At 38.1% G+C, this 19,048-nt stretch overlaps 1 protein-coding gene across 1 annotated transcript in view; it reads left to right on the top strand.

Moving 5' to 3' along the window:
• The window catches only part of Mi-2 (chromodomain-helicase-DNA-binding protein Mi-2 homolog), a 244,711-nt gene that overhangs the window by 193,092 nt on the left and 32,571 nt on the right, over positions 1-19,048 (top strand). Inside the window, exons 31-33 of the mRNA XM_067100202.1 lie at positions 4,998-5,294; positions 6,759-7,021; positions 7,540-7,705. Coding sequence (XP_066956303.1) covers positions 4,998-5,294; positions 6,759-7,021; positions 7,540-7,705 — 726 coding nt within the window. The remainder of the gene's footprint in view (positions 1-4,997; positions 5,295-6,758; positions 7,022-7,539; positions 7,706-19,048) is intronic.

Raw genomic sequence — 19,048 nt, 5'->3', positions numbered from 1 at the left:
CATAATGATAACTAAAAATTGCTGATAATAGTGCCGATCCCCGATTATTGGTGCCGATAAGTGGGAATCGGTGCTGAAAATCCTGTTATCGTTGTCGCTAGATAAACGCCATAAAACCAGATTGCTGATAACTGGGGACTGCCTGTACTTGCTACATCTCTCTCTCACACACACAGGAAAAAAGATAATGTAATTATAGAATAAAAATATAAAACTACAAAACAAATATGCCCGTTACGTATGTATAAAAAATATCTCTTGCAGAAAAAATAAATTATGTAATTATAGAATAAAAATGTAAATTTATACAAAACAAATAAACATACATGTTACAAATGTATAAAAAATATTAGGAACACTTGCTGAAAATGATCCTCATCTTATCTGCGAGTTTGTGCAACCCTCCTTTTTTTAATGTTTGTGTAAGTCATCAAAATTGGAGGGACTTAAACATTGGATGACATTTATATCAGACATTGGTTAGCAAAAGGGTTAGGGAGTACGTAGTTGTTCCTACTGGAGTACAAACTTTTGCTTTTCATAAATAGAGTTATCCAGAGGATTGTGCTTGTTGGCTGTGTGCTGACTAGAAAGCAAATGACTATCACAGGTAAGCCAGCACACAGGTAGCAGTGACGTGTGTGCTGGCCTTTTTTGTATGCTTCCTTTGTGCTTTTATTTTATGCTCTTTTTCTGTTGTGATTAATGTTAGGCCACAGCTCGGTTATGTATTGGCCTGTGGGTAATTGTGATTATTTCCATGTACGTGTGTTGGGGCATTAGTAAAAATCTAATGAGTGTTTAGTACATGAGTGTGACACATGCAAACCCCTTTCGCTGGCTACCATAGAGGTAACCCCAGTTTCACCATTGTGCAGTCAAGGAGAGGAAACATGTCCCCTCCTTCCACTCCCCTTTTGTCTGCCCCTCCTTCAGTTCCTGTAAGGGAGACTGTGGGGAAACTTTTATCATTGGCTCCCAACAGGGACATCACAGGTTGTTTGTACATGCTTTGAGAAAGATCCAACATTGCAAACCACGGTAGCGACACTGCCTTTTAACCTTTAACAATGAAGAAACGAGTATTCTTTTAACATTTTTCTACATTTGTGTTAAAAATCAAAACCTATCAGTCTTCTAAGGAAATTTGGCTAGAATTTTTCTTCACATGAATAAGTATTTTGGTTTTCAACAAGAATGTAACAGCTTCTAAATGTTCATCAGCAGCTGTCGTTTTTCAGCTTTATGGGTACTAATCTTCACCTTTTAGGTCTGCAAGATTTAGTTACTAGCAAATTTCTAACATATTTTGACCTACCATTGTTAATGATGGGTTTTCAGTGGTGCTTCGCAAGGTTTCCTGCAGGTACACAACTAGAGTAGATGACGTTCAAAACGGCGAGAAGCTTCAGTGCAAGACTGTTTGGTGACTGGATGGTGAGAGGCTTTATCTCTCCCTGCTTTACTTCAAGGTTCTTGAGAGTGAAGAAACATTTGATGATTCCAAAGGCTGAGTCAGGCTTCTCCAAACATCAAGAAGTTTTGTCGCAACTCAGGAAGGGTGTCTTAAGGTGACTGAGGTTGGAGTCGCACCGCCCTGGATAATAAGACATTTTATTGTACCCCTCTTCGCTTTGAGGCTAAGGAGGAGCCAACATTAAACAGCTCCGAGGGCAGATTTGCAACAATCTTAACATCGAGTATTCTGAAAGTCAAGAGGCGTTGTCATGACCCCCTTCACTTTGCAAATGCTGAGTGATGGGGGGAGGGGCGGGGGCTGTCCCATTGCAACCCTTTTCGATTCGTGACTGAAGAGGGGGGCCAATGTTCAACGGCTTTGAGGGCAAGAGTTGTGATGTTCCAGACGAGAGGCTTCGTCACGACCTTCTCTGCCTTACAGCTCAAGAGGGGGATAGCAGTGATAGCTGACACCAAGGGTGAAGTCATGCTGCTCAGAATGCCAAGAGGGTTTGTCAGGCATTTTTTCATATCTTATTCAGTTACTCCAATGGCAAGATCATGTGCTCTGCACATCAAGGTATGTCATCATGACCCTCTTTGTTTTGTGGCAGTCCACCGGGCACATTGCTCCGCCCCTATAGCACCCAGTGGCGGTAGGGACAGCAAAGTTCTACAAGCTGGGCGTGTTCAGTAGGAGAGGAAGGATGGGGAGAACTGGTAGTGTTTCTACCCCCCCCCCTTCATTGACATCATCTATTCTCTTTCCCTGTGTGGCAGACGAGGAGGAAAAGCAAGGTTACCAACAGGTACCATACATCTAGACTAGAGACCTGAACTTATCTCTCCTCCCAATAAGTTTGAGCTAACATTAGGGTAGTTTGGGCTTTAGCCTAATGCGAGAACCATTTCCCCTCTCACCGCTACTGTTTGGAGTAGCACAGAAGTGGGGATGTGACTCACTCAGGCGGCTCATTCGTTACCCATTACCAAGTCAACAGATTGCAGGCATCTCAAGTGTGGTGCGTGATAGGCTCTGTATCTGGCCCAGGCTTGTGAATAAGTAGGACTTGGGACCATGAGCCAGGCAAGTGATCGGGCCATACCATGGCGGAAGCTCTTCTTCTCTTCACATCAGGACTTTTCTGGGGGTTGCACAGAGAAGGGTCATATGGCCCACTTGTTCCCAGATGCCTAGTTTGTGGATCAAGTTTTCTTGGCAGTGGTAACTAAATGAATACTTTTCCTCTCCAGTTAACCATGATAGCACTTCTCCCTTATGAGACTCCCCAGGGTCGTAGTTAAGTTAAGTATACCTTAGTTTAACCAGACCACTGAGCTGATTAACAGCTCTCCTAGGGCTGGCCCAAAGGATTAGATATATTTTACGTGGCTAAGAACCAATTGGTTACCTAGCAACGGGACCTACAGCTTATTGTGGAATCCAAACCACATTATAACGAGAAGTGGATTTCTATCGCCAGAAATAAATTTCTCTAATTCTTCAGTGGCCAGTCGGAGAATCGAACACAGCCCCAGTAGAGTGCTAGCCGAGAACGATACCATCCTGTCCAATGAGGAACTCCAGGGTCGTAGTGATAGGGGTAGTGTGACATGCTAATGTTGAGGGAGACCCAAGTGAGGTTCTAGCAAAGTGCAGGGCCTGAGCCAGGCTTACTTCAGTATAGGGATGGGCTCGCGACCACTTCAAAGGTTCCTTACTTAATCCAGACTCAGGTTGTGAACCTGGCGAACAAATCATGCATACCGAGAGCCAGGTTCATAATAGCTCACAAGGGTTCGCGACCTATGTGTATCAGTGGGTTGTGTGGCTTGTTTCGTACCAGTAGTGGGGTTCCATCTTCCCTTTCCAGCTCGCTTGCCGTGTTTGTTTAGGGAAGGAGGTTCACCCTCATCGAACCTGTGCTTGGAACGTTCATAGTGGGCAGGATCAGAGCTATCCCCAACGAGGGAGGATCTGGTATCAAAGTAAGCTAGAGATTACCTGGGGATGTTGGATATAGTGGCGTAGGTATCCAGGCAGTTATTCCAGAGTGCAGGTGGTGAGTAGAAGGAAATGTAGAAAAATCCCACCTCCTGGCAGAGTAGGGTCACAACCAGGGCATACCCCTGGTAAGGTGAAGACTTTTGAGATTCATGGGTTAGGCCCAACCCTCAGCTACCAGAACAACCACTTAGCCCTTATGGTGATAAAAGTGGGGGTTTGGAAGAGGCAGTCTACATTCATGTCCTTATGCCTCAGACACTTATCCCTCAGACCCCTTGGCCCAGCAAGTGGCATAGAAGGGGTGTGTACCCCAGTGTAGATCTCTTCCCACAGTGAGTAGCGCCCCACATTCTCGAAGGTGGAGAGTGAGGTAGAGAAGCAGTAGACGGCCCAGCAAGCCTTGTCAGATTGGATCTCCCACAAAATAGAGGGGAGGGCTATGGTCAGTGCCCCTCATAGAGATGTCGCTTGGTCTAGAGAGCCATAGTAGGGTAGGGATTGAGCTTGTCCCTAGGGACAGGAACTACATTGCGCCTCTCCTGGGAGAGAGTTGAGTTGTCAGGGTAGGCCTCCGGCCCAAGAGAGTAGTATTTTCAGACACTAGGGGGTGTGGAGTGCCAAACAAGTGAGCCTGGAGGAATCCATGGCACTCCTACCTGGTACTCTTAGTGATAAGATTGTCCTCCCATCAAAGTAGTGAGACTCCATTTATGAAAAGCAAATGTTTGAATCCCCTTAGGAACAAATACCAAAATTTCAAAGAAATTGGTATTTTTCATAGGTATGCAAACCATAGCTTTTCAAAAAGGACTAACCCACCTCTACCAGCCCTCTTTGTTCTGGATCTGCCTATTGGGCAACGGGTTCATGATCAGGCTGGAGCTTACAATGGCCATTGTAGGCCGACAGGTCGGCAGATCCCCCAGACCTACCCGTGATGGTCATTTGTTTTTTACGTATGCAGCCAACCCGTGTTATGCACTGGCCACCTCCATTTATGAAAAGCTAAAAGTAAGAAATAGGGACCTATATATAATTTTATAGTTTTCTAAATTTTTGTAACTTGAATGCATAATTTAAGGAATCCCATTAAATATACTAGAAACTAAGAACAATAGATTTTCCTTTTGACATCCATATTTTGTTTATTCTTTTGTTTAGGTTATATATTTAAAGGCAAAATGCTTGATCTTTTCATCTTGGCTTCCCAAAGACAACCAAAAAGATGAATGGAATGATAGGTAAGCAGTTAAGAAAGTAGAATCATAGAGGCCTGGACTAGATTGGAGTTTAGGCAGAAAGTGGAGAGGAGTAATTTCACTACTAATCACGTAGAAGGAAAAGCTAGTTTAAACCATTAATAGATTTCAAAGTATTTAACTTGGAATCATTAAGTCCCCATGGGATGAACACTGTGTTGATTGTAATTCTTTAAACTTAATGGATAGTGTTTCATTGAGAATGTTTGAGAGAAAGTTATTTACAATATTTGTTTTCACCTATTAACACACAATCTTTTGGTATAAAACAGAAAGAAGCAGAAGCAGAAGAACAGAAGAAAGAGAATGGAGAGGTTGAAGAGAAGAAGGAACCTATGGAACCACCCAGAACTGAAACCACTGAAGAGAAAAAGAAAGAGGATACTGAAAAAGCTGAAAAACCTGAAGTTGTTGAAGAGGCTCCTAAAGAAGAAGCAAAAGAAAAGGAAAAGGAAAATGAAGCTGAAGATAAAACTGAAAAGAAAGAGAAGGAAGAGAAGACTGAAGTAAAAGAAGAGCCTGAGATAAAAGAAATCAAAGAAAATGAAGAAAAAACTGAAGAGAAAGAGGTAAGGTCTAGGTCTAATATTTCTGAATTTTTAAATAGTGATTTTGTAATCATAGGTAAATTGGAGTACAGTAGATTGATTGGTCCTAAGTGTCCATCCTTCATTGACAAGGTAATAATTTGGGGTGAATAATATTTGATTTGTCATTGCAGCAAAAACTGCTAAAAACTTGTTCACTGTCTTTAAGTAAATGTTGCAGAAATAGGTGCTGAAAACTTGAAATTAAACAGTTTAGAGATAGTAGACCATTAATAAAGTGAAGAGAATTCATACTTTTTGTGTGTAAACCCCAAATGGTTTTAACCATTTGATTTTTGTGTGTGCAAACCCCAAATGGTCTTAACCATATGCTTGTATTGTTGTGGAAAAGTCATAGGTTAGAATTCTATGTTGAGGAAAAGGAAGATATCAGCATAAAGATAAAGCATAGATACAGTAATGATAAACAATTAAGAGGAAATTGGCAAATTAAAACTTAAACGAACAAAGAAGGGGGAAGTGTGTATTGCTATACTCTCAAGCAGGGCTGGTGTATGGCTTGAGACATGTTTAGCTTTGGGAATTATTCCACTATACATTAAAACCAAGTTTGAGGAATACCGTATTATTCACAAACCATTTCAAGATGTCACCTCCTCTTTATGGCAAATACCAGGTCAGTCACACAAACTTTATATAGTTTCCCTAGATATCAAATGAGTTACCATGAAGGCTATGCATTTTCAGATTACTTAAATCAGTGTCAATCAATTCACCAGTAGTTAATGACAGTAGTAGGGTCTTTTACAATATAAAACAACTAGCTGATAAGATGCTGTTAGGAAAATGGGATTGAAGAAAATTGTCACCTTATTTTTATAAAAAAAATCATTGGAAGCAAATACCTGTTTTTAGTTTTTTAGCTCAGTGTAATTGTACAGTATGATTTTTTTTTTCTCCAATCTCAATACTCAAAGCTGTCTTTATGAGCGGAGACCTGCCCTTGTTTTACATGAACATTTCAGATAGGATTGTACTTTTGGTTGTCTCTGTCATATGGCAAGTCAGTCAGTTAATGGGCAAATGCTGAAGGGTTTCCAGATGTCTTGCCAGTAGAGTAGTCATCTTGGAAAGGGACTTGCCTAATGTAATTGTTAAGCCATGAAGAAATAGAACTTATGAAATGAAGTGTGGCAAGATTGACCATCAATTTTCATGGGCTACAGCAATATCAAAGTTAAAAAGTTGATGTTTTGCCTTGAACAATATTTTATTACTTGATGTGTTTGCCAGTAAAGCAGGTATTTTCTTTTGTATGATCAGTCTTGTAATATTTCGTGTTGTAAGATATTAGGAATGCCTGCATTGTTAAGTAGCTATAATAGAATAAATGAGCTCAAAATTCTTGTGATAGTTTTCATCTTTTGGAATCAGCCTGTAAGAAGTAGTATGAAGTACATGTAGTATCTTGATTTTTACATACAGGGGGAAGCAAAGGCTGTGAAATCAGAGAAAAAGGAGGATGAAAAGGAATCTGAGAAGAGTGAAGGAAAGGAGAAGGAAGAAAAAGAGGGTGAGAAGGAGGAGGAAAAAAAGGAAGGTGAAAAGAAAAAAGAGATAGAGCCAGTCAGCAAAAGGAAGTTCATGTTCAACATTGCAGATGGCGGCTTCACAGAACTGCACACCCTGTGGCAAAATGAAGAAAAAGCTGCAGTTCCCGGCCGTGAATCTGAAATTTGGCATCGCAGGTAATCAAGTTGTTTGATTCCTTCTATAGTAGTTAGTAAGTAACTTTTGATACTACGGCTTGCATTTTCATGTAAATAAAAAAAATTGTTTTTTATGAAGGTTTACATATTGAAAGTGCTGAAGAATTTAAGAGAAAATCATTACTCAGAATGATAATGAAATAACTGTTTTGTTAACATAAGGAGCAGGGAAGACAGAAGAGTCTTGTAACTGTAGGTAGTGCACGTTCAAGTTTCAGTATTATTAAAAGCAGTTATTGTTTCATAATTTTTATGAAAGTTTACAATATATAATGACTTAGTTATCTGAACTTAAGTTGTATCTGTTGACTAAAGATATTATTCCAAAGAAAGTCTGAGAAAATTTTGCATCAGTGAAACACAACTTATGAATTTTTTGTTTTTAATGAGAGACAAGCGGGCGGTTGCGAAAGTTTTTCAAATAGAGAGCGAATTATGCTTATACAATACTGTATTGTTTGCAAATGATGTTCTTCATGTGTACTAACTTTTAACAGGCATGACTACTGGTTATTGGCTGGTATTGTTACTCATGGCTATGGTCGATGGCAGGATATCCAGAACGATATCAGATTTGCAATAATTAATGAACCTTTTAAAATGGATGTGGGCAAAGGCAACTTTTTAGAAATTAAAAATAAGTTTTTGGCAAGGAGATTTAAGGTGAGTGTTACAATATTTATTGCTTTTTAAAAAATATTTTTATAAATATAATAAAACTCATGCTAGTAGTCAGCTGCCCAATTTTGTGGTCAGCAAAACCATGGCGCTTACTCCTATCAGAGAAAGCAATAGTTAGCCAGTAATCCTTTGCATGTACCTACTGAGCCATGGGTCTCCTGCAACTGAGAGCTTCATTGTGTGTTTCAGTGGCTTTATTCACTGCTTGCTGAAATCCACATGTTTCTCTGATTGATATCCCAGGATTGTCTAATTAATTTCATTAAGCTTTCATGCTATTTACATCATCCCTTTTTATCAATTTGCCCCATTTCCTGTTATCTATTTACTTCTTTGATTAGCCATATACATTTTGGGCAGATCAGCTCAGTTGAGGGTCAGGTGGTGGAGATTGAGTGGTCCCTGCACCCCTGAGTAGTGGATAGGTTGTTTGATATGGGGTTCCCCCATGATCGACCTGAATGTAATCAGATTGAACAGAAAACCAGTCTTCTGTTCCCCTGTTCCAGACCTGTGGGCAACAATGGAGGATGCATTCCAACATCCATGGGACAATCTGGATGCATACACATCCCTACCCTTCAGTCTCCTCCACAGGGTGATGACCAGAGTGTTCGGGTCTTTTGATGACTGGCAGCTCGTTGGTGGACACACACTCAGTGGTATGCTTATCTGCTAACACACTTTGTTGAGATGCTATAAGAGTTGCCCCTGTGGCCCACCCTCCCTTGTCAACCCTAGGTTGGCAAATATCATCAGGCAGTTCAGACTCATGTCATTCACACATGGCAGTTATCCAGCATATCCTGCGAGAGGGAGGCTTTTTTCGCAGGGCAACTAGAGAGATGTCTGAGCATCTCCATCATTCCTCTGTGAACATGTGCCAAGAGAAGTGGGCCATCCTCTGCAGTTGGTGTCATAGAAGGGGTTGCTTTTCAGTCAGATTATCTGTTCAGCAGAACGCAGACTTCTTTATCTACCTCCACTGAGACAAACACCTCAGTTTCTGCAGTAAAAGACCATTGCTCAGCTTTGTCTAAGATATTCAGTGTGAATGGGTTAGAGCTCTATTTTGGTGGAGTTATCCTTAGGAGAAACTCAAAGCAGTTAACCTTGGGGTGGGCTTCAGCTTCCAGAGACTTTTTTCTTAGACATTTCATGTCTCATCCAAGTACCTGGAGGTGTGATTGTACTCCCCTTCCAGCCTTTCCACTATTAAGTGCAGCTTCCAGGCGGAAGTATTGCTGGAATCTAATGGGATACACCCCAAGTGCACAACAAGGGCCTGTTCCAAGAAGTTTTAAAATGTGTTGGCCACTGTCCTTTCTCTTAACAGGGGTAGGGAGGACATGATAGAGGTTTTTTATGAACTCGTTACTCTGTAATTGTTCAGGGGTGTTTTGGCCCTGGGCCCTACTGCTCTATTCAACTTATTCACCAGACTGGTAGGTGGTTGCAGGAATCATGACATCCCCTGCTTACATGCGCAGCTGGGAGCATTACATTTGTGGGTGGTATTCAACTCCAGTCATTGGCGGGGAATACCCCCCTCCCAAGGATTTAGTCTCTTAATATGAGAGGCAGTGGTTCTATCCCAGTAGGAACAAATACCAAATTTTTAAGAGTGATTTGTATTATTCCTAGGTATACAGACAAGAGCCTATTATATAGGTTGTAGCTATCTCAGCTGCCCTGCTCTGTCCCTGCAGCCCTATCTCCACCAGTTAATGATATTGTTACCAAGAGTCATAGACCTATTCAGCTTCTACTGAAGGATACTCCTAATATCAAGTGCTCTGGTTTGTATGCAAAGAAGAAATAAAAATTAATTTTCAATATTTGCTAATCAGGGTACTTTGTTTTCTGGTATAGTTTCCTTTTCCATAATTTTCTTGATTAGCTCCCACAGTATGAATGTACCCTCTTCACTTAAAGTCTTCCATACCTCAACAGGTATGCCTTATAACCAGGCAGCTTTACCATTATATTTCTCGGTGCTTTCTTTACCTCTCTACTCGTTATCTTATCATTTATTGGTTTTTCAGAATATTGCTTTATCTCTTTAAAATGTCTTCCTCTTTCCTGAGCACTTTCCTATCTGCTTCTAGATTTGCTTCATGTGGTGTAAGTCCTTTGTGATTTTCTTTCATAGTTTGGCTAACCTGAAGATCTTCCCTGTGTGTTCTTTCTTTTCTATATCATGATACAATTGATCAGCTGCCTTGTACTTTGTTTTACTATTAACTTCTTGTCATCCTTATTACCCTTCTTGTAGATAACCTCTTCCAACTGTGTGTCTTACCAGTTTTTGTGCTTTCTTATTTTCCCATATATTTTCACTGCTTTCTCCTAAGATGTCTGTACCATGCCCTAATATGATTTCCACTGACTGGTTTGCCCATTCCTTAATGTGTTTATCTCTACAATGATCTTCTAAAAACCCTTCTTTAAACTGCCTTCCAAGGTCAGGCTTTCTTAATCACTTGATTTTCTTGATCCCATGTGTTCTCTTATGTCTTTTATTCTTATATGCAAGTCCATAACTACTAAACAGTATTGTGCAGCTGCATGTCCCTAGGGATGACATGCAGTCATTCAATTCTGCGAGTTTTCTTGTGTACAAGGTGTAGTCAGTTTGGCTAGAGCTTGCACTCTTAGACCTGATCATGTGTTGTGTTCACTTAAAAACAAAGGTATTCACTATTCCCATGACAATTGATACTGCCAAGTTGATTACCTTCCACTTTCATGTCATCTTGGTGTCTTAAGCTGTCCATGGATGCAACTTGCAGCATCATTGCTCCAACTGATGTGCCCATTTAGATCCCATCCAATACTGATATTCAATTTCCTCACTCAAGTCTGCCTAGAAACTATCTTTCTCCTTTTCAATACATCCTATTTGAGAAGCATCCATACCCAGTGTAGCATGCATTCCCTGATATATAGCTTTATCCTCATAATCCTTTTGTTCTTATTCACTCAGTAACATTTTAAGATCTTCAGACAGGCCCATGTCAGTGCCATTGCTTCCTTCTTCACTTGCCCACTCCACAGTCATACCTCGCTTAAACATTGTTAATGCTTTCCAAGACTTGCTACATTATTCCCCTATAAACAACTCCATAATGTCATCAATGCAGTAAAGTCATTCGATTTTTCAACTTTTTAATAAATTTATACAATTTATTTTAATCTAAAGAACGTAAAGAACCCCCACCCCCAGAAAAAATATCTCGACTGTTGTGATATCAGTGTTTGGTGGGCTGGAGGAGGAAGGTGGAACAAGAGGACACCAAAAAGCATGTTGATGGCAAAATTTCTTAATTTGGGTTTGCATACCACAGCAAAAACTGTTTTACAGGTTGTTCCAGATTCCTTTCCTCTCTCTCTCTCTCTCTCTTTTTTTTTTTTTTTTTTTTTTTTTTTTTTTTTTCTCTCCTGAAATCATCCTGTAAGGATTAGCTGAGCTGTGACATGCCCCAGAATCTGGCTTTTGAAAAGTACAATGCCTTTGTCAGTGAACAAAAATGCCTGTTTCATCTTGATGGTGAAGCACTGTGGCTCTGGTTCTGGCACCTCTTCCTCTTCTTGATGTTGCTAGTTATGAAACTCCATCAACTCCTCATTTGAGAGTAGCTGCATGTCGGCATTAAATGAAAAAAAAATCCTCCTCGTCCAAGTCTGTTTTCTGCTTAAGGTCACCAGGGCTTTTTTCATGTGCACCTTGGAATCATGAACAAATGTAGGGCACACCTTTCAAATGTCATTCTTACCTGAGATTGAAATTTCAGGCATTGTTTTTATTCAGGACAGCCTTGTAGCTGTGTTCCTTGAATTGTGTGTGTTGGGAAATTGCCCCTTTTCTTCGATCTTACCTCTTTTCTTGTTGTAGATGGGCTAAAATACATGCATTGTCGGGAACAATTGTTGATACTGTCGTCTGACTCAAGCCAAGAGAATGAGCTTCAGTAACAGTCTTCTCACCTTTTTCATAATGTTTCATAGCCGATCTATTTTCCCAAAGTATAACAGGATGCTTAGTAGCCCTATGCAAATCAATATTTCAGATTACAAACGTAAAACATACAAGAGGAAAAAGGCCGAGCGGCAGGACAGAGAAGAAAAGCACATCTCGTCAAGAGTGCAGCCAAAAGTAATTGAATGTATACCAAGTTGGGTGGGCGGTACCTCCGCCCCTACCCTAGGTAACTGTTACCATAACTGCCTTGCAAAAGTTTAATGGCCAGACTTTCCAGCTTCGCTGAAAGTTATCCATATGTAAAGACTGAGGGTTCGATGTTAGGAAAAATACAAATTAACTAAAATTTTGTCATGTTGAATGGTTTTATTGTGGACATTTCTATATTCACAAATACTGTATACATTTTTTAAGTATTTTTGCATATATATACTTTTTTAAGTAATTTTGCATGTTTATTATTGATTTTCTGTATGTTTTTGATTTTTAATATTTGCTGCCTGATGTAAAATTGCATTTACTGGTTTTATGAGTTTTTATTATTACTCAATTTTAACAAAGCCCCATAAATTAAGAAATGTTAAACAAAATAACATACCCGGAAGTATTACTGTACTGCATGCAACTTGTTAGTTCAAAGCTGTATTTATTTTCTTCATATATGAAAAAAGATCCCTGTATTATTGTGTCCCTCGTTGAGGTGTGGTTCTGTGTAGTAGCCAGGTGCTGTTAAACCTTTTCTACACCACTTTGTGGTTATAATCCTTTAGTGGCTTGGGTTTTTTTTGACAGCATATTGTCTCTCAGTTTGCATCATATCTGCACTGTTACTGGTTAACAACTGTGACTCGCCTCTCTTGTTCTTCCATTTCATTGTTGTAATTGCTCCTCTTGAGTAGGACATATTTTCTCCTTTTTCCAGCTTGTCGTATTTGATACCCATTGGTATTTCTTTCCCAGTAAGCTCTACAGTTCCAAAGATATGTTCCATTTGAAATTATGTTGGCAAATTGTTATGTCTAGTAATAGTTATCAGCGGTGACAATTCAGGAGCAGCTTCATAAGCGCCATCGCTTCTCTTGGTGAAATAGGAAGTTTTTTTTTTTTTTTTTTTTTTTTTTTTTTTTTTTTTTTTTACAGTGTTACTTTCCTTACCATCTTTGGGGATATGTACTGTAACCAGATCTTTCTTTTTAGAGCGTAAGGTTTTTGTCAGTTGTGACACCTTGTTCAGGTTTGTACATTGTTTTGAATTTTGCCTCAAGGCTGAGAATGAGCATCTGGCTCTTGTCCCTTGTTATTTACAAAGTATATAACTTTTTTGTTTAAATATATTTTAACAAAAATTGCCACATGGCAAATTTGTTCAAAACTGCTGGAGGCACTGATTTTTTACTAGTACATGTGTTGTTTCTTCTTTATAATGCCTTTTAGTATTTGCACTCCTAAGAAAACCTTTCATTCAGTATTGTTGCTAGTAATTTTTTTTTATTGGGGTTCTTTGTGAGATTTTCAGTGTTTGTCTCTTCAAAATAATGTTTGTCAAAGTGTCATCCATAAAAGTGAAAATATATCAATATTCTCCTCATCTAAAACAAAAATTTCTCAATTCTCCATAGAAAGCAAAAATCGACCAAGTGACAGTTTGTATCTTCAAAAAATCATCATCAAAGTTGGTATCACTATAATATATATATATATATATATATATATATATATGCATACATAGTATATATATATGTGTGTGTGTGTATATATATATATACATAGTGTATATATATATATATATATATATATAGGCAGTCCCCGTTTACTTACGGGTTCCGTTCTGACGACGACGCATCGTAAGTTTGAAAATCGTCAGAAACCGGAAAAATCGTCAAAAATCGTAAGAAAACCTTACTTTTAATCCTTTGAGTATCCTTTGGGTATCTTGAAAATGACATAACCTGCATTTTTATTGAGTCTTTCATGAAAACCCTCCAAAATTTTACCATTCTACTGTTTTGAGAGAGAGAGAGAGAGACTCACCACTTATCTACCAGAAAAAGACTTGGAATTTTACAGAACTACATTGCTCTCCCATTTTTACTTTAAGTATCATCCTACATCAAATATAGCTTAAATTATCCTGTTACTACTGTATTAATCTTTGAAATTATATTAATATCTTTTCAAAGTCATCTTAAACACTAGTACCCTTTTCCAGTCAGAGAGAGAGAGAGAGAATGAATTACCACTACGACTTACATTCAGCCATTCTTGTGCTGGCACGAGAGAGAAAGAGAGTTTATCTCTTTAATCTCTTGAGGAATGTTAATCCATTTCTCTTTACTGCGACTGACAACAAAAAATTGTTTTTTTCTTTGCCTTCCAAAGATGTAGGCTACCGCTACTTTTACCAAGCACTTTTAAAGCACCATGAACACACACACACACACAGTGTGCATAGGTAAAGAGACTCAAATTAGCAGTATCTTTTCCTGTGAGTGAAGGGCTGAACTTAGTGTCGATTTATAATATATCTATCCATTTCTCATTCTACCTTTTGGAGAGAGAGAGAGAGAGGAAGGATGGGAGAAACTGATCTTCTGCCCTTAGTCTGCTTTGAAAATGCATAAATGTTGTAATTTCAGTATGCTGTATTATTATTATTATTTAATCTTATTAATATTTGAAAATTAGCTCTTATTAGGTAAGTCATTTATATATCATACAAGCGTAGTTAGTCATCATCTCCCACAAATTTGTTAGAAAATATTATGCAGTCATTCTCTCTCACGTTGGTGAGAGAGAGAAAAAAAATACTACGCACCCTCTTTATAGTATATGCAAAGCCCGTGAGGTACAAGCTTTGTGATTGGTTAAAATCCCACCCTTCCTGCCAATAGCATGTCGTCAAGGAGGGTGGGAAGGGGATGAGGGGGTTGTTACAAGTTGTTATTGGCTACTGTCAGTCCTGCCAGCCAATAGCGTATCGTCATGGAGAGAAGGGGTTGCTACGAGCTCTGTTATTGGCTAATTCTAATCCCCCGAGCCGGTATCATCATAAGCCTTCAAAAACAATAAAAAAAATTGTCACACAAGCGATGATGGGATTTTAGAATATTTTTATGTTTACATACAGTAATCGATATTTTTTGAAGGATATATGCAGTAGAGAGAGAAATATGGGCAGTTGGCCTTACTTAAATCGCAGAAGTGAAATTATTCATGAATTATGCAAGAACAGAGAGAGAGAGAGAGAGAGGTTGATTACAACGGTAAGCAGTTTTATGATTTTAATTTGACTTTTATCGATACTTTGCTGTGGCTACTCAATATTAATATTTTAAAATTAGTAAATAATTTTTTCATCGTAAAAAATGTATTTAGTCATGAAAATAAAATAAAAATCAGTAATTTAGTGAATATTGCTCTATGAAAAAATCCGCGAATGTAAATTTTCTTCCGTCGTATGCGTTGGACACCAAGTCATCCCAAATATTACAGTCGAGAATCATAAGAAAACTTTAATTTTATTCCTTAGGGTGTCATGAAAACAATGAATCCTGCATTTATATTGAGTTTTTCACAATAAAAACCCTCCAGATATTGACCATTCTGCTGTTTTGGATGCATATCTCTTCCGATCGTCGTCCGAAATACCGTCGAAAATCGTAAGAAAACCTTACTTTTAATCCTTTGGGTGTCTTGAAAACAATGAATCCTGCAATTATATTGAGTTTCTCATAATGAAAACCCTCCAAATATTCACCATTCTGCTGTTTTGGATGCATATTTCTTCCGATTGGCGTCGCCCGAAATACCGTCGAAAATCGTCAGGAAACCTTATTCTTAATCCTTTGGGTGTCTTGAAAACAATGAATCCTGCATTTATATTGAGTTTCTCATCATAAAAACCCTTCAAATATTGACCATTCTGCTGTTTTGGATGCATATCTCTTCCGATCGTCGTCAGACTGGCGTCGTCCGAAATACCGTCGAAAATCGTAAGAAAACCTTACTTTTAATCCTTTGGGTGTCTTGAAAACAATGAATCCTGCATTTATATTGAGTTTCTCATAATGAAAACCCTCCAAATATTCACCATTCTGCTGTTTTGGATGCATATTTCTTCCGATCGTCGTCGGACTGGCATCGTCTGAAATACCGTCGAAAATCGTAAAAAAAAACTTACTTTTATTCCTTTGGGTGCCTTGAAAACAATTTATCCTGCATTTACATTGAGTTTTTCAACAGAAAACCCTCCAAAATTGACCATTCTGCCATTCTGGAGCCATATTTCTTCCGTCAGATCGGCGTTGTCAGCGTCGTAAACATGGAACATGCGTTGTAACCCAGGAAATAATTTTTTTATGAATATATTTGAAAAGCGTCAGAAAACTCGAACGTCGTAGTTTGAAACTGTCGTAAACTTCACTGTCTGTATATATATATATATATATATATATATATATATATATATATATATATATATATATATACATATTATTTATCAAAAAAAACCTAAGAAAACCTTACTTTTAATGCTTTGGGTGTATTGAAAATGATGTAATCTCCATTTTTATTGAGTTTTTCATTAAGAAAACCTCCAAATTTTGATTATTCTGCCATATTATAGCCATAATTCTTCCATCAGATCGGCATCGTAAACCGGGAAATAATTTCTGATTAATATATTTGAAAAGCGCCGTACCCACGGAACATCGTAAGCCAGACCTGTCATAACCCCGGTCACTGCCTGTATATTATATATACACACACACACACAATGAAACCTTGACTTGTGAGTGAATCAACTTACGAATTTTCCAAGATACAAACAGTCACTCGGTCAATTTTTGCTTTGTGATGCAACCCGAGATCTGAATTGCGGGTGAGCTTATGCCACCTGCCACTGGGTAGCCCAGTGAGCATTCAGTTCACATTGTTATCTTGCCATGCAGGCATCTCTGTCTTATTGCTGTTGCTTTGTTTTTGCATTTTGTTTATTTATGAAAATTTCTTAGTTTTAACCATGGTTCCTAAAAGTGTCAAGATCAGTGCTGAGAAGAATAAAAGTATAATGCCCTTGGATATAAAGCACAAAATCATAAAAAAACATAAACAAGGTTTGAAGCAGGAGTTGATAAAGGCTATAACGCCAGTCAAGTGATTAAGGTTATTTCAAAGCTCTGAACTTCTGTCCTTAAAGAGATGGAGAAGTTGTTGTTGGTGTGGCTGACGGAGCAGCAGCTCACAGGGGACCATGACCGAGAGCATTATCTGCAAAAAGGCGCAAGACATTTCAGGGATTTGGTGCAGCAGACAGCATGACCATCAGCGGATGAGGCATTGGAAGAGTCGTTCAAAGCCAGTCGGGGATGATTTGATAATTTTAAAAAGAGTACTAGCATTCACTCCATTGTCAGGCATGGTGAGGCAGTAAGCTCAGATGTGTTAGTCTTAGATATGGGCCAACAGAGCTTAGCTATTTTTAACCACAATAATAATCATAATCACAGAATAAACTGGAATATGTCCCATATAATTTATAGCAGCAATTGTCAGTTCAAAAGCCAGATGTTAGAATCAGCACTGATTTAACAAAGGAATACATGAAACTCTCAAAAGGAGCCTGAGATTCAGATCTGATTGATAAAATCTTCCTCCAACCAGCATTTAAGAAGATTAAGAAGCTGTCAACAGGAGTGACATAGCAGCTGGCCTCTAGAACTTTCCTTAGACTAATTATATATATATATGTGTATATATATTATATATATATATATATATATATATATATATGTATGTTATTTATATACTGTATATATATATATGCACACAGTAAACCCCCTGTATTCGCGGGGGATGCGTACCACACACCCCTGTGAATAGCTTAAATCCGCGAATACTTAAAGCCCCTCTAAAAACACTTAGAACTGCCTATTTTGATAGTTCAAAAAAAAAAAAAAAAAAAAAAAAAAATTACAAAAATGCTTATACCAGAGTATTTTAATAGTTTTATCACGAAAAGTGCATTTGGTCTTAAAAATTATATGAAAACACAGTAATTAGTAAATATTTCTCAGTGAAAAATACAGGCAGTCCCCTGTTATCAGCGGGGTTCCATTCCCGACAGTGTGGCAATAACCGAAAATCACTGAACGGATTGCCGATAACCGGGGACTGCCTGTGCTGCGAATGGGCGAATTTTCCTTGAATAATCTATATACGCTCCACAGAGAAATCTGCAAATTGTGAGAATGCAAATACAGAGGGCTTACTGTGTATATATATGTATATGTATATATATATATATATATATATATATATATATATATATATATATATATATATATATATATATATATATATATATATATATATATATATATATATATATATATATATACAGGCAGTCCTGGTTTACTTACGCATGTTCCAGGGTTATGACGCCGATCCGACGGAAGAAATATGGCTCCAAAACGGCAGAATATTCATAATTTGGATGGGTTTTTTTATGAAAAACTCAATAAAGATGCAGTTTACATCATTTTCAATGCACCCAAAGCATTCAAAGTAAGGTTTTCTTGTGATTTTTTTTACGATTTTTGAAGATTTTTCGGTTTACGACTGGCACATAAACGGAACTCCGTTGTAAACCGGGGACTGCCTGTACACTATATATATATATATATATATATATATATATATATATATATATATATATATATATATATACAGGGTAAGTCAAAAAAGTTCCAGGAAAAATTGTTGAATGATGTATTTACACAGGAATGAAACAACCCAAATACTTGGTAAACAATTATCTGTGATGTAGTGATCCATATAGACTTGTTACCTCAGTCATCCTCTTGCTACCGTGGTGTTAACATCTGCTTCAGAAAAGTAACTTCTGAACCCATGGAAAATAAAAATTTTGAGATGAGAGCTAACATCAAGTTCCTGACCAAGCTTGATTGGAAACCAGGAAAATTATTGAAGCTTTGCAACAAGTTTATGGAGATTCTCCATCTAAATCAGTTGTTTATGATTGGATAAAGTGATTTAAGGATGGTCGGGAGGACCTCAAAGACATCCCAAGAGAGGGAAGACCATCGACTGCAAAAAATGAAAGAATTGTGGCTTTGGTGCAGAATCTAGTGGATGAAGATCGTCGGATTAGTATCGATATGATAGCTAATGAAACTGGGATCTCCCATGGTTCCGCATTTTCAATTTTAAATGAAAATCTTGGTTTGAGTAAACTTTCAGCACGTTGGGTCCCAAAAGCGTTGGCGAAGACCAACTGCATCAAAGAGCTGAACTTTCTCTTGCAGTTTTAACGAAGATTGAAT

Source organism: Macrobrachium rosenbergii, chromosome 56 (genome assembly GCF_040412425.1).
Source record: "Macrobrachium rosenbergii isolate ZJJX-2024 chromosome 56, ASM4041242v1, whole genome shotgun sequence".
In the NCBI taxonomy this organism is placed as follows: domain Eukaryota; kingdom Metazoa; phylum Arthropoda; class Malacostraca; order Decapoda; family Palaemonidae; genus Macrobrachium; species Macrobrachium rosenbergii.
Note: the sequence above shows the minus strand (reverse complement) of the source record. Positions and strands in the feature narration are given on the sequence as shown.